A 25,896-nucleotide genomic window follows, 5' to 3' on the forward strand; every position below is an offset into this window, starting at 1 on the left:
TGATACTTTGTACAAGTAGCTATCCATATAGTCAGAAAGTACAGAATATGATGTTTTGAGAAAGTCATAATCAGAGAATAAAAAAACTCTTAGACAATAAAACTATGATTGCTAAAACATAAGAATCAATAAAGGATTGGAAAATAAATTGGAAAGTGAAAAAACAAAGATATGGGAACAATTAAAACACACAAAAATGAATTTAGAAGCTTCAACATCTAATTAACAGATACTCTTTAATGAGAAAAATGAAAGGAAGAAAAAAATATGAAAAAAACAGTAGAAAAATATTTTCCCAGAGCTGAGAAAAAATACAATCTTGAAAAAAGGAGGGGACAATTTTTGTGCACCATGATACTTTTTTTTTTAAACTCACAACTAGACATAAAATTTTAGAACACCAAAATGTAAAACCTAGACCGTAAAAGCATCAAGAGAGAAAAAATAAGTCATATGCATAGGAATAATAGCAATAGATGCTAAAAGGAAGTTGTCCAAAGCTTCCAAACTCATGGGAGAGAATAAATTTTAACCCATAAATCTATAATCAGTTAAGCTGACAATCAAACGTGAGAGAAGGATAAAAGTTTCCATCACTCAAGGACTTAAAAAGCTCTGCCTTGAGAAGTTACTTGATGTCGTACTCAAGTGTATTCAAGAAGTAAAATGAGAACAAGACATGGAAGCCAGTAACAAGGGATCATACCTTCAGAACAATAACGAAAGATTTTCACAGCAACCCCAGAAAGCTAATGGTAGAGACTGAAGTAGAGGAATAGAAATTTTTAGACTGAGATATCTAGGAAAAAAGAAGGATTTGATAGGTAAGATGTAATTTAGAAACTTAATGAAGACATGATAAAGGAAAATTGTACAAGGAAAAGAAAAGCAATTCAAAAGTTCAAAAACATCTAATTAGAGGGTTGTTAAGTTGAACATCTTCATTAAAATGTTAAACAAGCGGGTTGATTAGAATGAAAGAAATGAAACAATCACAAGGATATTAATTCACCTATGTACTTTTAAGTGTATATCTCTATTACTGCCCACACTCTTTACAGATAAAACACATACATTAGGAAGAGAGATAACACACTTTCTTAGCTACTTAACTAGGTAACGTTTATGATGGTGTGTTTCCACAATAACTTATTTTCCAAAACCAAAAACCCAGCTGAAAGAACAGAGATAGAAGAGAACTTAAGAGTAATAGTAGAGACACTATTTAAATATGTGTGGAGGTCTCCACTTTTAAGATTGCTAAGTTTACACTACCAGTATTCAACAGTGTAATGGTGGATCCAACCAACTTGGTAAGAGAAAAAAATCAAATGATTACGAACATTGACAAGTCAGAGACATGATTACTATTATTCCTAGCTAATATAGTTGCCTAACCAAAAAATAAACATTATAAACCACAGTGTAATTCATTAGATAGAAAGGTATAGGAAAGGTATACAATAGTCAACAGCTTTCCTATCTACCGGCAACAACCAGTTAGAAAATACAATGGGAAAAATATCTATTCACAATAGAAACAAATATTGTAAAATAATCAGGAAAAAACAACAAATGTAGGTAAATATTTTTAAGAAAAAAAACTATACAACTACTTAAAAATGTAAAAAGAGACTTGAAAGCATAAAAATTTATATCATGCTTCTGAGTGGGAAGATTCAATATTGCAAAAATGTCCATTTTCTCCTAATTTATCTCTAAATTTGACATTGTTCCAATAAAAGCTCAATATGTAAGAAACAAAATTACAAAAATTTTAGAAGAATACATAGGGGGAAATCTTCATGATTTTGATCGACAACGACTTCTTGCCAAAAGCACAAGAAACAAATATGAAAATAGATCAATTGTACTAAATCGAAATCAAAAACTTCTGTGCATCAAAGGACACGATCAACAGAGTAGAAAGGCAACCTACCTGCAGAATGGGTTAAAAAATTTGCAAATCATGTATCTGATAAAAAAATTAATTAAACTCACGGTTACATAATGAGTCATTATGGTTTTTACAACTTATGGCGTTTGTTGTTTTCACAAAATATAAAATATCAGAAAATTATATCTTGTTTTGAATAATTCGAACAATGTATAAGTATATGAAGTAGGAAATTAAACTCCCCTTGGACTACTAAGCCTTAGATATAACAATTATTAGCAGCATGATGTATAAATTTCCAGATTTTCTAAGCACCTACAAATAAATATTACATATAATTTAATATGCTTATTATGTAAGGTTGGTTTGTACTACACATACTGTTTTTTAGCCTGCAAATCCTATCAAAATTGTCAATATTATTTCCAGAGACCATCAAAACTTAACAGTAAAAGATAATTTGCATGTGTATAACAAAAAAATTATATAAAAAACTTGCATTTATATTGTAAGATCTTCATAACAATCCTGTAAACAGGAATTAGCATTCTCATTTTAAAGAAGCAGAGGGTAAATTAATTTTCCCAAACTATAGAGCCAATAAACAAAAGTCAGGACAATTACTTCAACTAAATTGTAAGGCTCATCAGAGCAGAAACCATATAGTATAATTCTCATTTTATATGGTTCACAGTACCTGGCACAATATTCTAAGAAACATGAAGGTATGATGAATGTTTATATTGTTTTCCGCTTTGTATACTACATGCAACAAAAAGTCAAATATTTTGGAGCAAATGGATGAATGAATAAATTGGGAAATGAGGAAGGAATCTAAATGAAGTGAGATTCTTATAAAACCATAAACTTTTTAACCTGTAGGATAAATAATAAATATATTCCGCAGCTCAGCCATCCTGGAAGCACAATATAAAATAATAAATCAATTGAACACATACTTGAAAAAAATGACATCAATAATTACTGATATTCTCTTTAACAAAGAAATGCTATAGTGAAAAATGTTGGGCAGTGGATAGTATACGAGTTTAATCTACTGTGAGAAACTGGGCCCTCTTCAAACATATATTTTTTAATTTCATAGAAAATTATTCACATGAGTTTTGGATCAAACATAATAGGCAAACTTAAATTACTTAATCTCTTGAAACTCGATTTCTCAAGGTTAAGCGAAAATATTCCATAAGATTGTGGCGAAATTAATGTGAGAGAAGGATTGCAAAGTGCCTATCACTGTACCTGGTTTCTGCTGGGCACCCAGTAAATGCTAGATATTATCGTTAACATTACTATTATCATTGTCATAAAACTTTCTTAGAATACACAAAATAAAGCCTTAACGATGGTAAAGTTTTAGTTGTTATTTTAAGAGCTATAAAAATGACTGTTTAAAGTCATAAAAACCTAGATCAAGGTAAAATGCATTCCTCTGTAAATGCCTGTATCTTCTGCTCCTTGAATGAATATGTAATATATGAAATGTCTACTGACCTAATTTCCACAGCAATTGCAATAGTTTCCCTTAGCCGCCATAAGAAATTACCAAAAACTTAGTAACTAAAAACAACATTAAATTATTCTTTGACAGATATTGACATCAGAAGTCCGAGAGGAGTTTTACAGGGCTAAAATCAATGTGTCGGTTACTTCTGGAGGCTCTAGGAGAGAATTTGTTTCCTGCTTTTTCTATTTTCAAAAGCCACCTGCATTCCTTGGCTCATAGCACCTTCCTCCGTCTTCAAAGCTAGCAACAATAACATTTAAAATTTTCTCTTTGCTTTTCTCTTCATATTACCTTCCCTTATTCTAAGGACCCTTTTGATTACATTAGGTCCACCTAGGCAATCCAGGATAATGTCCTCATCTCAAGATCCTTATTATAATCACATCTGTAAAATCCCTTTTGTCATATAAATTAACGTATTCACAAGTTCTAGAGATTAGAACACTGGACATTATGGAGGAAAGGAGATGGTGTTCTGTCTCTCATGACCCATCTTCTATCCTCCAAAGAGGCACATCCCTCCACATGTAAAATCCCTTCACCTCATCTCAACACTCCCACCAAATGTTAACCCATTGCAGTATCAACTCAAACTCAAATTCTCATGTAGATGCCATCAGTTCAAAAGACTGAGATCTCATCATCTAAATCAGGTATGGGTGAAACTATAGGTATCATCAATCTATTCTGAAACAAAATTCCTCTTCATCAGTGAACCTTTGAAACTAGAAAACAAGTTATTTGCACCCAAAAGGCATTGAATAACAATTACAGATATTCCTATTCAAGGAGGGAGAAATGAAAGGTGGGAAAAAAAAGGAGTCAACAATCATAAGCAATTTAGAAAACTAACTGGGCAAACCCCATCAGGATTCAGGCATCAGCTCCATCTTCTGGGCCATCAGCCCCATCCTCTGAGTCTTACTTCCTGTTTCGTAAAGGTTAGCATATATTTGCAACTGAGTAGTTTCACAAGCCTGTTTCTTGCCTATAAGAATTCATTCCTTTAGGAATCTAACAGCCTTCTTTTATTTTGGCTCTTTCCAGTTCCTTTTGGTCCAACCTTGCAGTGTCTCTGCTGATATGCAAAACTCAAAAACCTAGTGAGTATCACATGTATGTCACAGAAATTCATTTAATTCAACAAGAGCTGCCTCCACAGATCTTTCTTGGTTAATCTCATCTCTAGATAGTGCTAAAATGAATGAGAAGATCTATGAGACACATACCTAATCTCTTCAGAGAACCCTCTGTGTGATTGAATAAATCAAATATTTTGATCCTATTGAAGCCTTAGAAAAAAGTTATCCAGCCACATTTTTGTCTTTCTCTCCAGAACACAGTGAATCTACAAATTTTAGCATCTTTTTTTCAATAAGCCGAGAAAATTCCAAATCACCAAATCCTGGTTCCTTTTCACTTAAAAGTTCTTTGTACATTTTATCTCTTCCCTCTCACATTTTGCTATAGGCAAAAAGAGGAACTAGGCCACATCTTCAATATTTTGCTTGGAAATCTGAGTTAAATACCCAAGTTCATCATTTACTAGTTCTGCTTTTCCAGGGAACCATGTGTTAAGGGTGGAAAATTTTCAAGTGAGCCAACTTCTGCTTCTGTAATCTGCTTGCTTGATTGATGTTAACCAGGGTGAGGTTCCAGGCTTTATAAACTACCTCTTTGGAGAGCTCGGGGCTGATCTCCTTTAACCCTGCGTGGTAGAGAGTCAGTCGCCGGCTGGCTAATAAAAGCTCACAATTCATCTTAATTGGCTCCGTGGGTCTTAGATTTTATCACACCACAACACATGGAACACAATCCTGCTAGGCTTTCTGCTACTATATAACACGTACCTCCTTGCCTCCAGTTTTCAATAACATGTTACTCTATTGTGTCTCAGTCCCTACCAGAAGCATCTTTAACATTCGTATGTCTACCAACATTCTACCTATGACGACCTAGATATTCGGTAAGATAATAAAGGTTTCCTCTACCATTCTCCTCACTTCCTTTTGAACCCTCACCAGTAGTACCTTTAATATCCACGTCTCTACAAACATATCATTTATGACAATTTAGGTATTCTCTAAAACAAAATAGGTTTTCTCTACCATATCACTTCCTCCTGAAGCCCCGCTAGCAGAATCTTTACGATTCATATTTCTGTTCAAGGCAGTCTAGCCTTCTTCCATCATGCTACTCAGAATCCTACCAGCCTCTACCCACTGCCCAATTCCAAAGCCACTTCCACGTTTTAATGTACTCGTTACAGCAGCATCCCATTTCCAGGTATCAAAATCAGTGCTGTAACAAATTACCAGGAACTTAATAGCTTAAAACGACAGAAATTCATTCTTACCCTTCTGCGTGTCAAAAGTTCAAAACGATCCTCACTGGGCTGAAATCAAGGCATTGACAGGGCTGGTTCCTCCAGGAAGTCCTGGGGAAGAAGCCATCTCCTATTCTGCAGCCAGCGCTGTTCCTCCATTCATGGCCGCAGCACTCCCATCATCACGTTCCCTCTGATGATGCCAACTCTCCTGCCTGTCGCTTATAAGGACCATAATGATTACAGCGGGCCCACCTGGATGACCCAGGCTATCTCTCCACCTCAGGATCCTTAACTCAGTCACACCTGCAAAATCCCTTTCCCACATGAGGCCACATATTCACAGGTAAAGATGAGGAGGTGGACCTCTTTGGGGGGAATTAAACCGCCTACCACAGCCATGGTCATTGGTAACTGAACTCTGTTTAAAATGTTTAACCCATATTTTCAATTCCATAGTTTTAAGCCCTGTCCCCACTGACTACCCAGCTTACGGGACTATCATTTTTGTCATTTCCACATTTTAAACGTTGGTTCTTTTAAAAGTTTCAGCAAGAAGGAATTCAGATATGAAATAAAACTATGTATTTAATCACAATTCCTAGAATTGTTAATATCTTAATGATTGCTTGACTCATTACTATTGTTTGGAGTATTTCCAAAGGATGTAGTAGTTTTATTACAGAAGAAGAAAAGTTAAACCCCTGTCACAAAACCATAACTATTCTGGAGTTGAAAGATATACCTAAAAGATCATCTTAATTTTAAGGATGACAAAAATAAGGTGTAGGGAGATTAAAGGATGTACCCAAAGACATAAACTTTAGAAGAAGGGGGCATAAACTTATTTTAAGAATATCTAATGACTAACTATGTGGAAAGCTGTTCTAAGAGCAAGCAGACAGAAAGCTGCTGCATTTACATTAAAAGAATTTCTCAATCTCAGGTTTAAGACTTTTATTTAGCCATCTGAGCTTCTTAAGTATTGAGGCAAATACTAACAGGTAGTTTTCTAAATAGCTAGAGGAATTTCAGGTAAACTTTATCAGATTCATGAAAATAGAGACATATTTGCCAAAATGCTGCACTTGATGGTTATCAGGCTAGATAACAGAGGTTCTACTATTGTTGGTCTAATGATTAGATTGGGAACAAATTCTGAAAGGCCATAGGCCCTACAAGTAATACAGTTTCTGGTTTCCCTGGAGACAAGGTAATTAACTCAGTGCTGTAATGAAACTCTAAGATAAACATCTGGTAATAAATGTGCATGGCATAAAAGTGCTTTTAAGGAAATTGGTATATCTTCACTTTGTTTTTTTAGAAGCACCTAAATTAAGTTATATTGCGTCCAATGCTACCTATTCCTTTCAAAAGGCACCTTGGATAAGAATCACTTGGATACCTTTAAATGTGAGTTTGATTAATTATACGATGAATAATAAAGACATGAAGTAGAAATTAAGATATAAGGACTCTGAACGGGCCAGTATGAATTGCTATCCATACATGAATAGGACTTTCAATAAATAGAATAAAAATACTCATATTACTATAAATAATCAGATATTTCAAAACAAAGGAAGAAAAATGCATATTTTGACCTATAGAACTAACTAAAGACTCAAAAACGAGGACATCATATGTGTTTTGTGTGTGTGTGTGTGTGTGTGTGTGTGTGTGTGTGTGTGTTGGGTATACTGTTGTGCCAATAAAGATATTTTAATCTTATTAAAGATTAAATCTTGATAACATCTATAATAATTGGCAAATATTCTCAGATTTTTTAACATAATCTGGGTAAAGAATAGAGCATAAATGTGATGTTTGAGGCTCTTTTCACTGTATAGTCAGAGTACAGATGTTTAGGAAAAAGGTTAAAAACTTCATCGGCAATCCCAAAGTATGTCAAAATATAAAAATTATCATGGCTGTAAAAATAGGCATTGCTAATAAAAATAGCTTCATTTTTTCTGTTAATAGAAATAATAATTATTCTTATAAAAATAGAAAGTATAAAGAAGAAAATTAAAATTATGACTGCTAGGTAAGCACTTTAAATATTTCACTGAACATACTTTTAAATCCAATCACATATACAGATGATTTTATATAAGTTGGACCATGCCTATAATGCTAGTTTGAAATTTGTTTGCTCCACTCCTTTTTGGGAAAAAAAAAAAAGTCAGGGATATCTTTTCATTTCAGTAAATATGGAAATATTATCATTTTTATTGATACAGAATATTCTATCATAGAATGTTCTATCATTTACGTAACCAAACCCTAATTCTAAGATAGTATTCTTGGTTATTATCTTTTCTGATACAATAAAACTTGATAAACATCCTGTACTAGCCTATTTACCAAGTTGTACAATTCTCTCTTTAAGGTAAATTGTCAATTAATTCTAATCGTCTACAATTAAAAGTGGTGGATAAGAGAGTATGTGTATTTTAAACTCATGCCTAACAGAAAATTTGTCTAACCCTTTTTGAAAGCAATTTTCCAGTATGTATTAAGATTCTTAGATAGGACCCTTGCTGGGCTGGGGTGGCACGCTGAGCTGTGGCAGGAGGGGTGGGCGGGGGTAGTGAGGTGGAGAGGACAGTGTCCCTGCTCTGAGGGAGGGGCTGATGGGCAACAGAGACAAAGGGGTATGCGATGGACACAGGTCATAATGGGCAGGAGAGGATAAAACTGCTGGGTACAGATGTGTCTGGCTCAAAAGGAAGTCCTTGCCGAGTGAATGCGCCTGGACTTCTGCTCACTCTGACTTCTCTTGGGATCCGGATATCTGCACACCCTGACATCTCCATGCTCTAGGTAGGGCAGAGTCTGGTCCAAGAGTGTCCTCACCCTTATAGTTACTCAGAGACAAAAATAAAAAGGCTTCAGAAGACCACCACTAACCCGCTTGCTAGAGAGACCTGGGAAACAGGACGCCCTACAAAGTGTGGTAAGAAAGGTGTGGAGAAGCCCCTAGGAGCTACCTTGATAAAAGGGAGCTGTAGAAGGCCAATATGTTGCCGTATTACACTGCTAAAAACAGCCTTGCAAGAGGCCTGTTTAATACCCCCATGGGGAAACTGCAGCGACAACTGTACAAGGGGGAGTATACTCCATTCAAGTATGCACCAATGTTTGAGAGCGACTTCATACAGGTGAACAGAAGAGGAACAGTGATTAATGTATACAACCGTGCCAACATGGTGACTGTGGGCATCGTTCGCACCAGCCCCGACCTCATCCTACCTGATGTCATGCTGCTGGCTCAACCAGCTGCTACCTCTGGTGACCAGAGAAGAGATAAAAACCCTACACAGGTCCTAGAGCTAACCAGGCTGCTTCCCTTGGAGTTTGTTAAGATATCAATCCATGACAGTAAAACAAAACAGCTCCGCCTGAAGTTTGCCACTGGCCGCTGTTTCTACCTTCAGTTGTGTTCTACTTCAAATGCAAAAGATCTCTTTGCTCACTGGGAAAACCTTGTTCACATCCTGAGACCACCAGTGGAAGCTTACAGCTGTACCTATGCCCTCCCAGCTGCGGACGAACTGGACATAATTCGGTATCAGGAGGAAGACAAGAGCCCAGAGGTAAGTCTTTGCAGAGTCTCTACAAGATGGGGCTGGGTACTTTGGGAGAACAGCTCAAGGTCCTGCAGAGCTTTGAGTATTGAGGCTCGCCTAAAAATGTATTGCATTTGGAAATGCTCAGGGCCAAAAAAGCCTCCATTTTGGAGGCCATGCCACATTGAGAAGATCCCTAGTGTTTCTCCAAGGTGTTCCTTAAGGTTGTATTTCAGAGATTCCTTAGCTGTCAGCAATTCTTAATTTCATATCAGTATTGCCTCTTCATCATCCTGACCATCCAATACACTCTTCAACATATACCACTCCAACCCAGGTAGGCTGATACATTGTGGGACATAATATCTCTCCATGACTGCTATGTACTGATTTTTACACGTTATCAGTGTCAGTGCAACATGCATGTGTGCACGTGTACAATTTGTTAGTAGCTATAAAATATGAAAGCGCATACCGCTTTACCAGCAATCATACTAATATAAGTGTATTTTCAAAAGTGTATGATGATGCTTACTGGTGATTATAGTAGTGCTCTTGCTGGGTTTGGAACTATTAAAGCAAAATCGAGATGATCACTGTGGAGATAACAGGGATTTCCTGCATCAAATGGGAGATTAGACTTGAGACCTCAAGTCTTATTCTTGTTTAGTTATGAGAACAGAAGGGAGCTGACCTTTCTGGTCTCACTTTCTTCACTTCGCATATTTGTCTTCCTCCTAGGCAAATTCCTTTGATTTCTGTGGAACAGATCAAGATCAAATCAGCATTAGAAACCTTCACATGAATCCTGAAGTGTTTGGGGCCATCTCTGATGGTTATGCTGGGGAAGACTGAATTCAACATGCCTCCCACATATCAAGAGTTCACACGCTTCTGTCACAAAGCCTACAGAGCCTGAAACAAGAGCAGGAGTGGTGGCAGGAGCAGTGTAAAGCAGATAGATACTAACATATGTGCCATGGATGTGTCTGCACCAATCTGTAGACTCAGAAGAGAAACAGCATTAACAGAAGCAGCAGCCTTCACAGATCTAGGAAGCAGCGAGACCGCAAGGCCCAAGTGGGTGCTTTCGACAAGTTTGAATATTGTCCTTAGAGGGTAACTTCAGTAAGAGCTGCTGGCCTCCCACCAGAGGACAGCATGAGTATGGTGAATGCGAGGGCAGAGACTATAGGCAAGCCCATTGCAAAAACAGCTAAAGCCTCACTATTAGGATCTCTCATCTCGACCTTGCAGAGTGAAGACTACTTGAGTAAACGGGATAGAAGCCAGAGGCTCTCCACCCAACATAATGGATGCTTTAAAAAGAAAAAAAAAAAAAAAAAAGAAAGGCTCAAAGTCTTGTACTGCTTATGGTGCAGAGGTAGACATCTTGTCCAAGACTGTGTGGGAAAGCAGTGTCATCCGCCATAATAAAATTCAACTCACCTTTCTGCTCTAAGAACATAATGCTCTATTAACAGGAAAGAGTAGCCATAAAACTAATGGCAATTTAATATTGGGCTCTGAACTAGGTTTAACTTGATATTTGTATTTAAATAATGACAGAATAAAATGTTAAAGATTGTTCTCAAAGATTCTTGTCCATTTATGATCTACATTTATCAGCCAAAGAAAACTCTAAAATTTCCAAAACACATAACCAGGAACAGAAAGAACCAAGAGAAAGCAGGATGGTGTAAATGTAGCCAATAAAGAAACATGACATCATAATTTTTAACTATTTTAACATTAACTATGACCTTGAGTAGGTTACCTGTTTTCTTCAAGTGGTTACTTTGAGAATTAGATATTAGACATGTGAAATATGTGGCAAATAGTAGGCATTGTGTAAATGAAAGTGATTATTATTGTCAAAAGTGTTGAGGACTTCATTTTTGAGAAAGGACTTCATCATTGAGAAAGGACTCCATTTTTCCAGTCTCTTCATTCTTGATTTCTCTTCTAATTCTTTGCCCAACTTAAATCTTATTTAACTGCTTTGAAATTACACTAAAGTACCCCAACATATTATATAAATTTTAATTTTAATCTCCTGATATTATTTAGAATTCTAAATTTTTATGAACTTGGAAGGAATTACTTCTTATAAAAACTTCAATAATTAGTCACAATGGAAGGATAAAATGCCATATAAAGACTAGGAAAACAAAAATTAGATAAAATGTAAACATAAGATCAATTTAAAATCTAGACAAAACTGGAAATTAATCTTAGAACTATAAGATAATTTTGCAACTTAAAGATCTATTTAAGAATTTAAAAGTGATAGACACATCCCACAGTTTTGTAACACAGAACCAGAAAGTATAGCTATCTGGCTACCAATTAAGTCTGTATTTCCATAACCTTCATGTTTCTGAAGCTTAGCACTGTGCTTTGAATATAGAAGATATTTGCTACATGTTTGCTGGATCCAATTAAATTAAGGGTTGTAAATGTGAAATAAATATAATTTATACCAAACAAACACATCTGGGCATATAGAAATTCACATAGCTCTATACTAATCCCGCTGTTACCTAGGTCTCCTATACCAAACTGCAAGGCAGTGATTTTTCACGGGGCCCGATATGCACAGTACTTATAGTTTAATGAGTTTTAATAGCTTCATAAAATACTTCAGATCTGAAAAAGAAGGCTTCAAAATAAATAGTTTTCTTAAGATTTCATAAATAACAAAACCATATGCTTAAAAAGTCCTGAGTTCAAAGCTGTTGCAAGTTGTAGGATGAATCTACATTTGATATAAGACCTTCAGTGTCTTAACAAATATATTAAACTATATTAGAGGAATCAACCATTGTGCATGAATTTGATTGTAAAATATGAATTTTTATACTTTTGCACCATCACACATTAAACAATTTTATTTTAATATATGCATGCATATCTATATATACACATAAAAATGTTAAAGGAGAGTCCATCAACAAATTGAGAACATTAATTAAAAGACTAGGTGAGAACATTGGTAAAAGTTTTCTCATCTTTATTTGTTAGATTAAATACAGTAAAAAAAAAATTGAAAAGGATGCTGCATCTCAATTAAATCTATAGATCTAATGCAATAACAATTTTAAAAAATGAAATTCTATTATTTGCAATGATGTGGATAGACCTGGAGGTTTTAATGCTGAGTGAAATGTCAGATAAAAATAAATACCCTATGATTTCACTTATATGTGGAATCTAAGGAACAAAAAGAGCAAACTAATCAAAAACAAATTCATAAATATAGAGGACAAACTGGTGATGGACAGAGGGGAGGGGGTTTAGGGACTGGGAGAAAGGTGTGAAAGGTTAAAGAAGTGCTAATTAGAAGCTGATAGATGGTCATGGGGATGGGGAGCATGGCATAGGGAATGCAGTTAGCATTAATGTATTGGTTAGGTAGAGAGCCAGAGGAGAGAAAGAGCAATTAGAGAGATTGTTTTATAAACTATAAAAATGTATAACCAATGTAATATATACTTGAAACTAATACAATAAAAAAATTTAAAAATTTCAAAGAGAATTTTTTAAACTCGACAGTAATTATAAAATGTAAACTTTTTAAAGAAAGCAATCAAGTCATCTAACGGTTTTAATGTAATAATGATTTCTCCTGCCACATATTTTACATAAAAATATCAAAACTGAGCCATGTGGTTTTAAAAATAGAAAAATGGAAATAAGAGATTTCAAAAGAAAACACAAACCAAACAGGATAAAACATAATAAGAAATGTAAGTTGTTGTCCAATGGAAAGTCACAGAATAGTAGATATTAATATATACAAAACATAGAGAACCGTATCTGGAATTCGTTAAAAGAAATTCTAGATGAAATGAATTAAACAAAAAATAAGACTGAGAAGTTTAATGAATTTGTTAGTTTGAAAATCTATGCAACATACACAAACATACAAATTAAAAGGAAAAAAAGGTAGACTGAGAAGCATTATGTGGCACATGAAATGACTGAAATATTAATATTTGATATTTATTAAAGCAATACCACTCTTCACAGAAAAATATCCAATTAAAAATATCTAATATTAAAAAAAAATTTAAGCCAATAGCAAGTTGCTACCAATACTACTAAGTCTAATAAAATTAAATTTAAAAAATAAAAGTTAATGTTAGTAAAGTGGTAGAGAACCAGATATAGTCATATATTATTGATGGCATTGAGCCCTAATGCTTTCTAATAATTATAATTTTAAAAATATAAAATGCAAAGATGTTAATGTTATAAAACAAGAAATATAGATAAAAGCATTCAATTACTAGCAAACTGGTAAGCAGATGAGAGTATATTATTGAAATAAAACCTTTCTTAATTTTTCTTAATTTTTTTTCTCCTATACCCCTGAGGTAAAACTTCATATGTAAAAACTGTAAGTGAAGAAATGAAACCATAGAATATACACATTTGTTCACTGTTTCATTCAACTACTACTTAATTCTGACAATATACCAGGAACCGTGTTGGCATTAGACCATAGATGATGAACAATACATAGTCTCTACCTTTATGAAGCTCACAGTTGAGTATATATTGACAACAATTATGTATTGGTTACGATAAATTGTCTTAAAGTCCTATAAATAGTTCATATTAAAGTGAAGAGGCTCTTTTAGGACTATATGCTGACCTGAATATCCTATTTAGTTCTCTACAATAAATTAATATTGGCATTTTGATCAAATTGTGACACAGACATGAAAATGGTTTCATAGACACAATTCCTTCATATTTGTTATAAAAACAGGAAATAACATTTTTGAGATATAACACTATTCTTGACAATTACTGTGAATTATTTCCTGTCCTAGACTATTTTTCTACCCATGTGCTATGTAGTTACACATATATACCTTTTCCATTACATTGTGTTTTTTTTTGTACTAAGTGCTTTTTCATTTTTGTGTAAAAAGAGTTTCACTGTGGGTTCAAATTTCCTAACTCTGTCTTATTTTACTTATTTCTGAAGCTCCTCTAAGGCCTTATGGTCCATAGCATACAGAAGAAAGTTGAATGTGATACAATAGAAACAAAATTGACAATGACTAGCAAAATTGTTTCAAAATTATAGGCAATGTTTCAGTGTTCTGATCTCATTTTTAAATTGTACTGCATAATCCTCAAATGGCACACAGTAGCCTGCTATGTTCCATTGTACTAAGAAAAACAAAACCACTGACTATGCTTTTAAAGAGCCCTAATATGTTTCCTTATAAATCATTTTTTGCCTATTATTTTAATATAAATTGTGATTTAATTTCAAAATAGCATTCTTTTAATGAAATATTTCAGGATCACAATATAAAAACCTCTTAAACAACTCCATACTTCTGGAACCAGCATCGTGACCAAACTAAACAACCACACAAAATTATGAAAAGTATGTCCTTGCACATGCATATATTTAGAACAACTTACTTAAAAACGTAGGCCACTGTTTTTGTTTTATGGTACCTTAGGAAAAGCAAACCGTTACCTGTGCAAGAATGGGAAAGCCAAGGTTCCTACATCCATTACAGGGAGTTAATGCTTCCCAGAGTCCTGAGGGTCCACAAGTGTTTTCAACATCATCTTCTTCTTCCACTTCTCCTGGTGACAAATTTATTGTAGATGAAGTTCTCTGAAATTAAATTTATATTATATCAATATATTATATCAATGTTATTTAGATATCTTAACATCAATTAAATGGCATAAATTTCTTATGGTGTAGTTAGCAAGCAAAATTCAGCTTAATCCTAGCCATAATTATGTGGCTGTACCACGTGAATCAGCCAAAAAAAAAAAAAAAAAGGTATAATTCCATTTTAAATTGAAAAAAACTGGGTGAGAAAGACTGATAAGATACAAAGTTTACCCAGGATAATAGTTGAATAGCAACAAATGAGAAAAATTTTATAACTTCTAAATGCATTCAGAGGAATAGCATGAAATACTTTATTGAAATAAAAATTGCTTAAAAGCCCATTTTAAGCAATATCACCAAAAATGTATTCTCCCTTTGGAGGGGGGGGGGGAGATTCCTGAAATTTTATATTATACATGAAAAGGGGTAATACTTTTAAAATTAATCATAGGACTTCTATGTTGAACATACATATTTACTTTTGCTACTTCCAAACCCCCACTAAAATGACAGCAAAGTATTCGTAAAACTGGTCTAAACCAAAAGGACAATGACAATAAGAAAGATGTTAGCAGATGAGAGCTATCAAGAAAATTTCTGGATAATGATAGACAGATGGGTAGGAATTACCTGATTTGGCAAATGTGAGAAAACTGAAAGCAAAGTGACTGCAAGAGGAAAGACCAAGAACCAGGCAGGCCTTTTTCATGACTCAGCACCCTCGCAAGGGCTTCACAATTTAAAAGATTGACTACTTATGAAGGTGGAGGGGCAAGTGGGGCTAAAAACAGATGGAAACTATATATCAGAAGAAGTCAGACTCCTATGCTCATCTCCTCTTCATCCAGCCAAGAAACTGAACCTTTACCACCTGACAAAATATTGGAGATTTACCTTCTGGTGAGGTTGAAGCAAAGGGATTATAAATTCTAAAGACCCATGTACAGTGAGACAAGCATCTCTCTAAAAACAAAAGAATTAAGTAAATATCTATATACTAAATGAAGATTCTTGACCATCTCAGTGCCTTCCCATATTCGCCTTAGAGAATATGGCATCTAGATTTATGAAGCCCCACGTAGGAAACTAGAATATATACCTTTGTGTAGAAATTAACTTCCTGACATAAATGATCTATAAGAACCTAGTAAAATGGTGGGAGTCTATGCTTTAACACTTATTGTGAAGCTCACCTTTCGACAAACTCCACTCACATATAGTTTCTAATTTTTTGGTTAAATTCTAACAAGAATCCAAAGATCACCAAATATTTGAAGGAAGTCTTTAACAGCGACCAAAAATAAACATACAGAAGAAAGTTATAAATAGCATCCTCAGAAAGATAGAAGATATTTGCATCACAGAAACAAGAGCAGAATGCTACAGCATAAATACATAAAATCCAACAGAAGATTTGGAAAATAAGCTTGAGAAAATTTCCCAGAAGATAGAACAGAAGATGAAAAGAAATTACAAGGTAACAAAACTAGGGGATCAAACTAAGAGGTCTATCTAGAGATGGTAGGATATTATCAAAGAAATAATACAAGAAATTTTGCTAGGACTGAAGAAAATTTCCATATTAAAAGAGTGCCTGCTGAATGTTCAGCAGAGTGAATAAAATTAAAAAGAACACAGTAAGTTTGTCTAAATATCTTCAGAATGTAGTGTTCATCACAACACTGATGGATCTTGTTTATCAAAGTTAATAAAGATATTTTATATGTGAAATTGTAAATAGCACCCACTCCTCCACCAAAGTTGTTTCTTTTAAAAATAGAATATAAGACTTTATAAGACTGCTTGTTAGCACTCACATCTTAAGTTTCCCTTTATCAACTGTCAATAACTGAGAAATTATGAAATTAAATAGTTTCCAAATCATTTACTGTCTATAAGATACCATAATAATATTAACTACAGTCTACTGAACACTATTACTTATTCATTTACACAACAACCCCTTGAAGCACATACTAAGCTAAAGCATAGAGAGGTCAAGTAAAAGCCGTGGTCACAGAACAAGTAAGTGGCAAAAAATGGATTCCAACACAGACTATCTGACGCTACAGCTTACCCCCTTAACCACTATTACATGGCCTTTCATTCAGCACAATAAGCTGTAAAAAGCAGTATTCTGAACAGCCAAACTAATGCAACTGCAGTTTAAATCAAAGAAATATATTTGTTAATATATTTCTGCTACATGATGATACTTGCAAAAGCATTTTACTATCTGTGAGACCTAGTGAAAATTTCTGTTGTTTGGTACATAGTAGTCCATACTTGCATAAATATACATTTCTCAAATCAGTAATACAATCACTGGGATTTTTGATCCTACAGATTATCTGGGTGAAAAAATCTTGGGATGTCTAAAGCCTTAATAGAACAAGAACATCCATATGTGTTTGATCAACACTGCCTACAGAAATGAACAGAATGATCAAATAGACATCTCCTTCATCAACTCATGATAAGTTATTGATTGGACCATCAAGGCTGATGTGGCATGGCACTATAAATCATTACATACTTGGATAAGAATATTTGACATTTCATAGGTTAATCAGTTTTTTCTTCCTCTGTCTCTGTCTCCTCCCCAAAGAAAAACTCTGTTTATGTCTCTTCCCTGCTCATAAATCACCAATTATTTCTCATTGCACAGCAAGTAATACAGATTCCTTAATCTGGCTTTAAGATTCTACGGTCTAACTATTTTTTTGTCTTTTTCTTACTCTATTATACCCAACCCAGACTGTAATCGAATGGAATTGTTTAACTTTTCCTAATTATACTCCATGCTTTTATTGATGCCTTCCATCTTACTTCCCTGTATAGCAGGTACTGGTTAAGAGTTTAGACTCTAAAATCAGTTCTGAATTCAAGTTTCAACTCTCCAGTTAGCCTACTTTTTAGTGTGGTTTTCATCAGACATGATCACTGTCAGCCTCACTTACCTTATCTATGCAATGGGAAAATAACATATTAGGACCTCCCTCAGAATTTTTCCAGATAATTAAATGAAGTAATGAATCTAAATTACTTGACACATAATAAGGTTTTAACAAATATTAATTACCATTTTAGCTGTTATTCTCTTATGATCCCATTGATTTCTCAAAATACATTTCAGATTTCACCTCGTACGTAAAATGGTCCAGATTCTCACTAACAGAAATGATGTTGCTCTCATCTGAATGCCTATATCTCTTTGTGTGAGTTTGTGTATTATATTTCACATACATTTTGAAATAATAGATGGCATAACAGCAAAAAAGCATCAGCTTTGAAGTCACATAGATACATATTTAAATCCTGGCTCTGCCACCTGCAAGCTATGTGACTGAGCAAATCACATAACCTTATTAATCCTCAGCTTCCTTATCTGCAAAGTAGGCACGATCATAATTCCTACGTGATAGGGTAAAATTAATTACTTGACAGTGGCTGGCACATAAAAAGTTATAAATAAATATTGTCATTTTTATTATTATCTTTATCCTGAAAGAAATGTGAACACACACATAGCACATACACACACATGTGCACAAGTATGGCTTATCCTAGTTAATTGTAAGTTATCTGAAAGCAAAAATTCCCTACTCACATTTGTGTCTCTTATGTAATGGAATTTAATACTTGTTGAATAAATCATTAAATGAATGAACTTAAAACTATCATTTTCATTTGGCTACCTAGAAAACTTTACTAATATTAAGGGCTGTATATAATTGCATCACAAATCTCATTATTGTTAATTTTATTTTCTATTAGCCATTATCAATACCATTAGCAGAAATAACAAAATTTATCAGTGGTTTAGTACTGCCCCCTAAAGACAGAATATAAAGTAGCTGTGTAAAACCATAATTTTCCACTTCGCTGCTTTACAATTAAAGATGCCTAAGAAAGATTTTTATCAAACTAAATATAATCCTTAATTATACATGGGAAAGAAGCCCCAAGAGCATACAAACTCAGAGTTTTCTTTATTTTAAACTGGAGATCTAACTGTGTCCCTAAAGTTCCAGATGTCAGAAAATTCTTCCTTAGAAGATATATATATATACACATATGTATATAACCTATTATTGAATTGTATACTTGAAACCTATATAATTTTATTAATCAATGTAACCCCAATAAATTGAATAAAAAATAAAGTAAAATAGATAAATAAATAAATGTACATAAAGTTTAAGCCTATTAATTTTCTTGGTTAATACATAGTAATCACACAGAAAAAATACTGGACCTGTTCTACATTGTTTTGAAGAATAAATATCATAGTACACAAATATCATGGGGAAATAAATTTGAGCTCAAAGAAAAATACTCCTAGAATAATTACATCAGTCTAATATTGAAGAAATGAGATTTCCTTGTGAGGTGATATCAATATATAATATAAAAATGATATTATATTAAAATACATAATAGTTTTATTTAAATAGTTTAATATATTATAATATAATAGTATGTATTATATCATAATGATATATGATCACATATTTTCATACGTTTTTATAAAACATTATATGCTTATTTAATCATTATATATAACACTACATACAACATAAAATTATGTTATACATGCAAACATAATTGTGTAATAACTGTCTATAACAGTGCTTTATAGTTTAGAAAATGTTTTTAGATGTAGAATAGCCAAATAAAGTAGGGTAAAGATTATCTTTATTTTACAAGTGAAGAAACTAATGCTCTCAATATTACTCAATTTGCAAGATTATCCTACAAATGAGGCAGATTATAATCCAAGTTCTCTGACTCTAGGTCTTATAATCTTTTTATTACACTATGGAAAGAAGTTCTTAATTACTAGAGTTCTTCAAAGAGACAATAGATGTTCATGATGTTCAGAATATTCACAAAGGAATTTCTGTATCATGTGACAGTTTATAATTGTTAGTCTTTAAATTATTTTTTTAATTCTAAAATTCTGTAAGTCTGTGCAGTTAAAATGTACGCAGTTCAGGAAAAGGATCAAGGGCCAGTTATGATCCCACATTAATCCCCGTTGGACAACTCTCTAACGAATGTCGTTTGCAACATGGTGGTTGTAGGAAAAAGGGGAAATCGAAGGATATCCACATCCCATCTAAATGTCCCTGGAGGAAAAGCAGAAATCTGGGGTGTTCTATTTAGCCAGGATATAGGAGAGCAATGTATGAGTGGGAAAACAGGATGACAGAAAGAGACAAGGCTGTCCCTCATCCCACCAGAAATGCAAAACTAAATTGAAAAGAAGGATAACTAGTGAAGGGATCAGGCAAAGTTGCAGACACCAGGAAGGAGACGATCATCAGAAATGAAGATTGAAACAAAGACCACTTGGAATGGGAGTCAGCAGTTTGAACTACCTTGCAACATAGCTAGAAGCCTTTTTGTCTTTATTTTTTAAAAAATGAAATTGGTTATTGATTTTTTAGTGAAATTTAAAGTAATACATGCTTATTGTAAAACCAATCATTCAATATAGAAAGTTGTAAAGGAGGACGCAAAGCTTTCCTAACCTCATCCCTACTATAAACATTCAGTGTTACGTCTTTCCAGACTTTCTACTCTTGTCAAATGATTTTGTCAGGATAAATTCATAACTATGCAATTGTATGCCAAAGAGTACAGCCATTTGAAACTTTATATATATTGCCAATGTCATTTCTAATCTACTGTCCACATAGTGACCAGAGACAAAAAAATTGTTTATGTGAGAATGTAAACATGTTACCTTTTTCCTTGAAAACCTTCTATACGATTTCATTGTTCTTTGGATGAAATTCAAAATTCTTAACATGATCCAAAAGGCTGTGTGTGATTTGCCCTTACTGCCTCTATAGTTTTGTCCAGTTCCCACCATTCCTCCTCGGCCTTGCTCATAACATTTAAACACACAACTCTGTCTCTTTCCCTTGAATATACCAAACTTCCTCTTAACTAGAACTTTACCTAAGCACATATTGTTTTCTCTGGCAGAGACTGTTGGTTGTCTCCCAATATACGTTATTCCCTCTCCCTTTTGTCTTTAGCAACTGAATGCCTAGTCGTCTTTTTTTACAGTAATAGCATCCTAACTTTTAGTTGGGCACAGGTCTGTTTTGAATAAAGACCACATTTCCCAACCTCAGCTGCTGCTGGGTGTGGCCACATGATTAAGTTATAATCTTGGGCTATAAAAAGTGTTCTTATATGAAAGAACATATCCTTCTTCCTTTCTTCTTTCTGCTGATTAGAATGCTAATGAAATGGCTTTAGCTGAAGCAGTCATCTTGGACCATCCTTGGAACTAGAGGACATACACAGTAGAAAAAATAAAATGAGAGAATCCTGGGTTCTTCATATGGTGAGGCTTGGACAACCTAGCACTAAATAAGCTTTGCAAATGAGAGTGAAAAAAACTCCTTTTAAAGCCATTTGGATTTTTTGTTACTTGCTGTTGTACCAGATCCAGTAAACACATTGCTGGAACATTCTCTTCTCTTGTCTTCATCAGGTTTAATCTTATTTGTGCTTTAGGTGTAAATTTAATTCACTTCCTTTGATAGGCCTTCTTGATGCCCCAGTCAAAATTTGTTTCCTTTCTTACATGCTTCCACAGCATTTCACCTTTTTTAAAATAGTAATTATTACACTTAAAATTTTACAGTTCTTTATGTGACTTTGGTTCAATATCTCTCACCCCTACTTGAAGGAAAGCTGCTAGACTGCAGAAATGTTAGCTGGGTTCACTATCACAAGCCCAGTGTTTAGCACAGTACCTGGGCACATTAAGAAACTTTTCATTTCATATGTGTTAAATGAATGAATGAGTGAATGAATAAATGCCAGATTGCCCTCAAAAATGTTTTATTACTGTGAACATTCTCACTGGTTCTAGGAGGCAGCAGCTTAATCGTAACCCTGACCTCAGTGTTCTTTATCTTCTGATTCCACTCTACTCACTTGTATTCTCATTGTGTTCATCTTACATTCAAACTAATGTTGAACTCAGTGTCTACTTGATTTCATTAAAGAGAGCATTCATGCCAATCATTAGTAAGCAATTTAGATTTACCAAAAACTCTACAGTGGAGAAGAATGGGCTTTAAATAGTACAACTTAAACTCTCCCCCAAAATTATTTTTCTCCTTTGAACGATGGTTAGATAGAAGGGTGTTTTCATCTTCCCTTCCCCCCAAAAGTGCCCAGCTTCCTTGGTGTCTATTTTGTCCCAGTTTTTTCCCATTTGCTCTTCAAATGTCTCTGTCCTTTATTATGCAGAGCAATTTAATCCTAGTATACAGCTTGTCTCGAAATTTGCATAGCCAACCCCATCATATAGGTGATTGTATACAAGAATATTATTTTTTGTCACTTCGAAAGGCAACACCAAAAAAAGTAGATCCATAATATTGTATTTTTATAATACTTTTAAAATTAGGGATCTGAGGACCTACTGGGACACTGAGAATGAAGGGAAATTGTAGAGATTTTAAGGTAGCTGATTTACACCAAAACTATAACAGTGCCAATGATCAAACAAAGATCAGTGATCACATTGCTCAAAAGAAACAGTCCTGAGAAAAATATCACATACTACAGTTTAATATATTAGTGATGCTCAAAAAACTTAGTGTCAAATTTAATACCTGTCTTAAATTTTCTGAAAATAACTCTGAAATGCTACCCTACACTATCTTTTCACCTCAGCCATTTGTTCCAGGTTACTCGAATTCACAAAACCTGCAACTTTTAAGTGTTCTGAAAAAATGGAACTTCTCTCAGATTCATTTGGAGTTAGTTATGAATTATAAACTGCATTCATATGGGCAAGGAAAAGAACAGAAGAAGAAAAACAAGTCTTCGTGCCAATGAGTCCACCAAACCCACCTCCTAGCATCCACTTGCCAAAGTGGTGTCGCTCTGCAAGGTGATGTTAAAATTGGAGATTTGCCAGTATCAAAGTTTGTCATACTTATTGAAAGATTAATTGCTACTAAAGCAATTTTAGTTGCAAGCAATATTGAAGAATCAGTTAAGGAGAGGTGTTCTCTTTTTAATAGTGCATGAGGCATTCATCATAATTCCTCAAAACACTCAATTCAACACATTTTGTCCCCACCTGCTACCTGTTTATAGAGCTGACATCCTTTGCTTAGCCATCTGGAAAACGTCAAAGAAGGCATTTGGTTCGTTAATCTACTTTAATACAATCAATTTGTATGTTCTTGTTATCTTTTAAAACTTTTGTTCATTTAGCTGATTCTGGTTTATGATGCTATTTATTATTGTAAAATTAGGGAGAGACAGAAGTCTAAACTGATATCAGGTTTATGTACAAGGAGCTAATTTTAAAAAAATGAGGGTTACTCTAGAAAGTTTATTCAAGGTTCAGTTTGTTTTTCTAGCAAGATTTAGTATGAGAGGTAAAATGTGTAACTTTTGGAAAACTAAACTATCCTTCATGACAGATCATTTTATATAAACAAATATTTTTTGAATAGTTTCCTTTTAAAAATCAAATTTAAGATCTTATTTAAATACATAATATGCACCCATTTTAGATCTACAGTTAGATAACTTTTGATAAATGTAAATACCTGTGTAATTAGCATGACGATCAAGATATTGAACATTTCATCCCCACCAATGATTACCTTGTGCTCCTTTTCTGTCAATAGGTGCCTACCCATGGCCCCAGAAATACTTTTCTGTCACTATATTAGATATGTCTCTTCCATAAATGCACAAAAATAGAATCATAAAGTATATATTTAAGTCTGGCTTCATTTGCTCAGCATAATGGCTTTAAAATTCATCTCTATTTCTCCTGCATCTGTAGTTTATTTCTTTCTAATGTATGGATACATCAAAATTTGTTTATACTTTTTTCTGTTGATAGACATTTAGGTTGTTTCCAGTTTGGGACCATTATGAATAAAGTTGCCCTGAATGTTCATATAAAAGTCTGTGTATGGACATAAGCTTTAGTTTCTCTTGGGTAAATACCAAAATGCTAAGTCAGATGGCAAGTGTATCTTCAGCATTTTAGGAAGTTATCAAAATGTTTTCCAAAATGTGTGTGCCATTTTGCATTCCCATTAGTTGTGTATGAGAATTCCCTACAGTCCTGATAACTCTTTTTAGCCATTCTAATGAGCATGTAGTGTAGCTTTTAATTTCCATTTCCGTGATGACTAATATATCTTCCCCTGTGCTTAAAGGTCACGTACATAACTTTTTGTGAGTGTGAAAAGCCTCTCAAATCCTTTGTTTATTTTTAATCGGACTAATTTGACTTCTTATTGTTGAATTGTAAGGGTTCTTTTTTTTTTTTTTAAGACTTTTCCTTTTAGAGCAGTGTAAGATTCATAGCAAAATTGAGAGGAAGGTACAGACATTCCCCACGTACTCCCTGCCCCCACATATGTATAGCTACCCCCATTATTAACACCCCCACCAGAGTAGTATATTTGTTAAAACTGATGAACCTATATGAACACAATACAATCACCAAAGTCCATAGCTTATATTACAGTTTACTCTCAGTTCACATTCCATGGGTTTGAACAAATTTATAATGTTACATATCCATCATTACGGTACCATATGGAGTATTTTCACTGCTTTAAAGATCCTCTATGTTCTGCCTATCCACCCTCCTAACCCAACCACTGTTAAATTTTACCGTCTCCATAGTCTGGCCTTCCCAGAATGTCATATAGTTGGAATCATACGGTGTGTAGCCTTTTCAGATTGGCTTCTTTTGCATGGTAATATGCACTGAAGTTTCCTCTATGTCTTTTCATGGCTTAATAGCTCATTTCTTAAATTAACTTAATTAAAATTATATTGTTTATATCCACATTTCAAACAAGTTCATTAAAAATTTTAGGTATCTATTGATCAACAATGATGGTCTATAAGACTAACCTTGAAGGTAAGGATAGGGAATAGTAAATATGTCATGATCTCTGAACTCAAGGTATAAAGAGACATATAGATAAGTAACTAGACAATCAAACTAGGCTAAAATTATGAGCATTACAGAGATACAGAAAGGGTATTAAGAAAGCATAAAAAGGATCAATTATTTCCAACTGGGGACAGAAGAGAATTCAAAGTGCCTACATTTAAGCAACAGCACCTCATGAGATAAAAATTCTAGAAGAAGCAGGGGATGAGAATGAGGTAGAGGGACTATGTGATCATGGCCCTGTGAATGTGCTCACCATGTTTGGCAAACCAGAAAGGAGAAAAGGTATAGTGAAAGATGAGACAGGAAAAATAAATCGGGACTACATTGTAGAAAATGAATAGTTTAAAGCAAATCCAATATTTGCCAAGGCATAATTTTCTACTATTAATTTTATGATGATTATAAATAAGAAAGCCTCTATGTGGCTGATTACAAAGGATTTACAGACTGTGTCTCTTCTCTGAATTCTCATTGTACAGATGGTCTTGGCAACTCACATCTACTGTTCTAAACCATTTGCTACTTTTCCATCAAGTATATCTATCTTTATGATTTAGAGACAATATTTTCTATTATCTGTGTAACCTACAAAATGACTAGCACTGTTCTAGGCACATTTTATGCATATACTTTTGACTTGACAACTCTAGTCCTTTCCCATTCTCTATAAAATAGAAATGCCCTGAGTGCTAGTGTATATGTCTGATCAGAAGAACATGTAAAAAAAAGTCTTTCAATAACACCACAATCAAAAGATAAAAATTATCATTCTTAAATGGTAATATTTTATCATTTCAATACAAAATAGTATACTACTTGAATATCTCACCTTTATATATGTTATATACACTGTTCTTTCTATCGTACTATATTTTTACCTATTTTCAGAGGAAGCAGTTGCTCAATGATATGAAAATAAGATTTTGGAATAGCAAAGAATG

At 33.9% G+C, this 25,896-nt stretch overlaps 2 protein-coding genes across 7 annotated transcripts in view; one reads left to right on the top strand and one right to left on the bottom strand.

The window, feature by feature from the left end:
* The window catches only part of ANKS1B (ankyrin repeat and sterile alpha motif domain containing 1B), an 818,845-nt gene that overhangs the window by 604,553 nt on the left and 188,396 nt on the right, over positions 1-25,896 (bottom strand). For all 6 annotated transcript variants that reach the window (XM_036237318.1, XM_036237317.1, XM_036237316.1 and 3 more), the window contains one exon: positions 14,827-14,970. In XM_036237318.1, coding sequence (XP_036093211.1) covers positions 14,827-14,970 — 144 coding nt within the window. The remainder of the gene's footprint in view (positions 1-14,826; positions 14,971-25,896) is intronic.
* FAM71C (family with sequence similarity 71 member C) lies at positions 8,772-9,584 on the top strand. The gene has a single exon (XM_016158217.2). The coding sequence runs from the start codon at positions 8,772-8,774 to the stop codon at positions 9,582-9,584; it is 813 nt and encodes a 270-aa protein (XP_016013703.2).

Source organism: Rousettus aegyptiacus, unplaced genomic scaffold (genome assembly GCF_014176215.1).
Source record: "Rousettus aegyptiacus isolate mRouAeg1 unplaced genomic scaffold, mRouAeg1.p scaffold_m13_p_2, whole genome shotgun sequence".
NCBI classification, from domain to species: Eukaryota; Metazoa; Chordata; class Mammalia; order Chiroptera; family Pteropodidae; genus Rousettus; species Rousettus aegyptiacus.

What these genes read in the sequence shown, in the direction of transcription:
- FAM71C (XM_016158217.2), top strand. Translation starts at nt 8,772, where the DNA reads ATGTTGCCGTATTACACTGCTAAAAACAGCCTTGCAAGAGGCCTGTTT.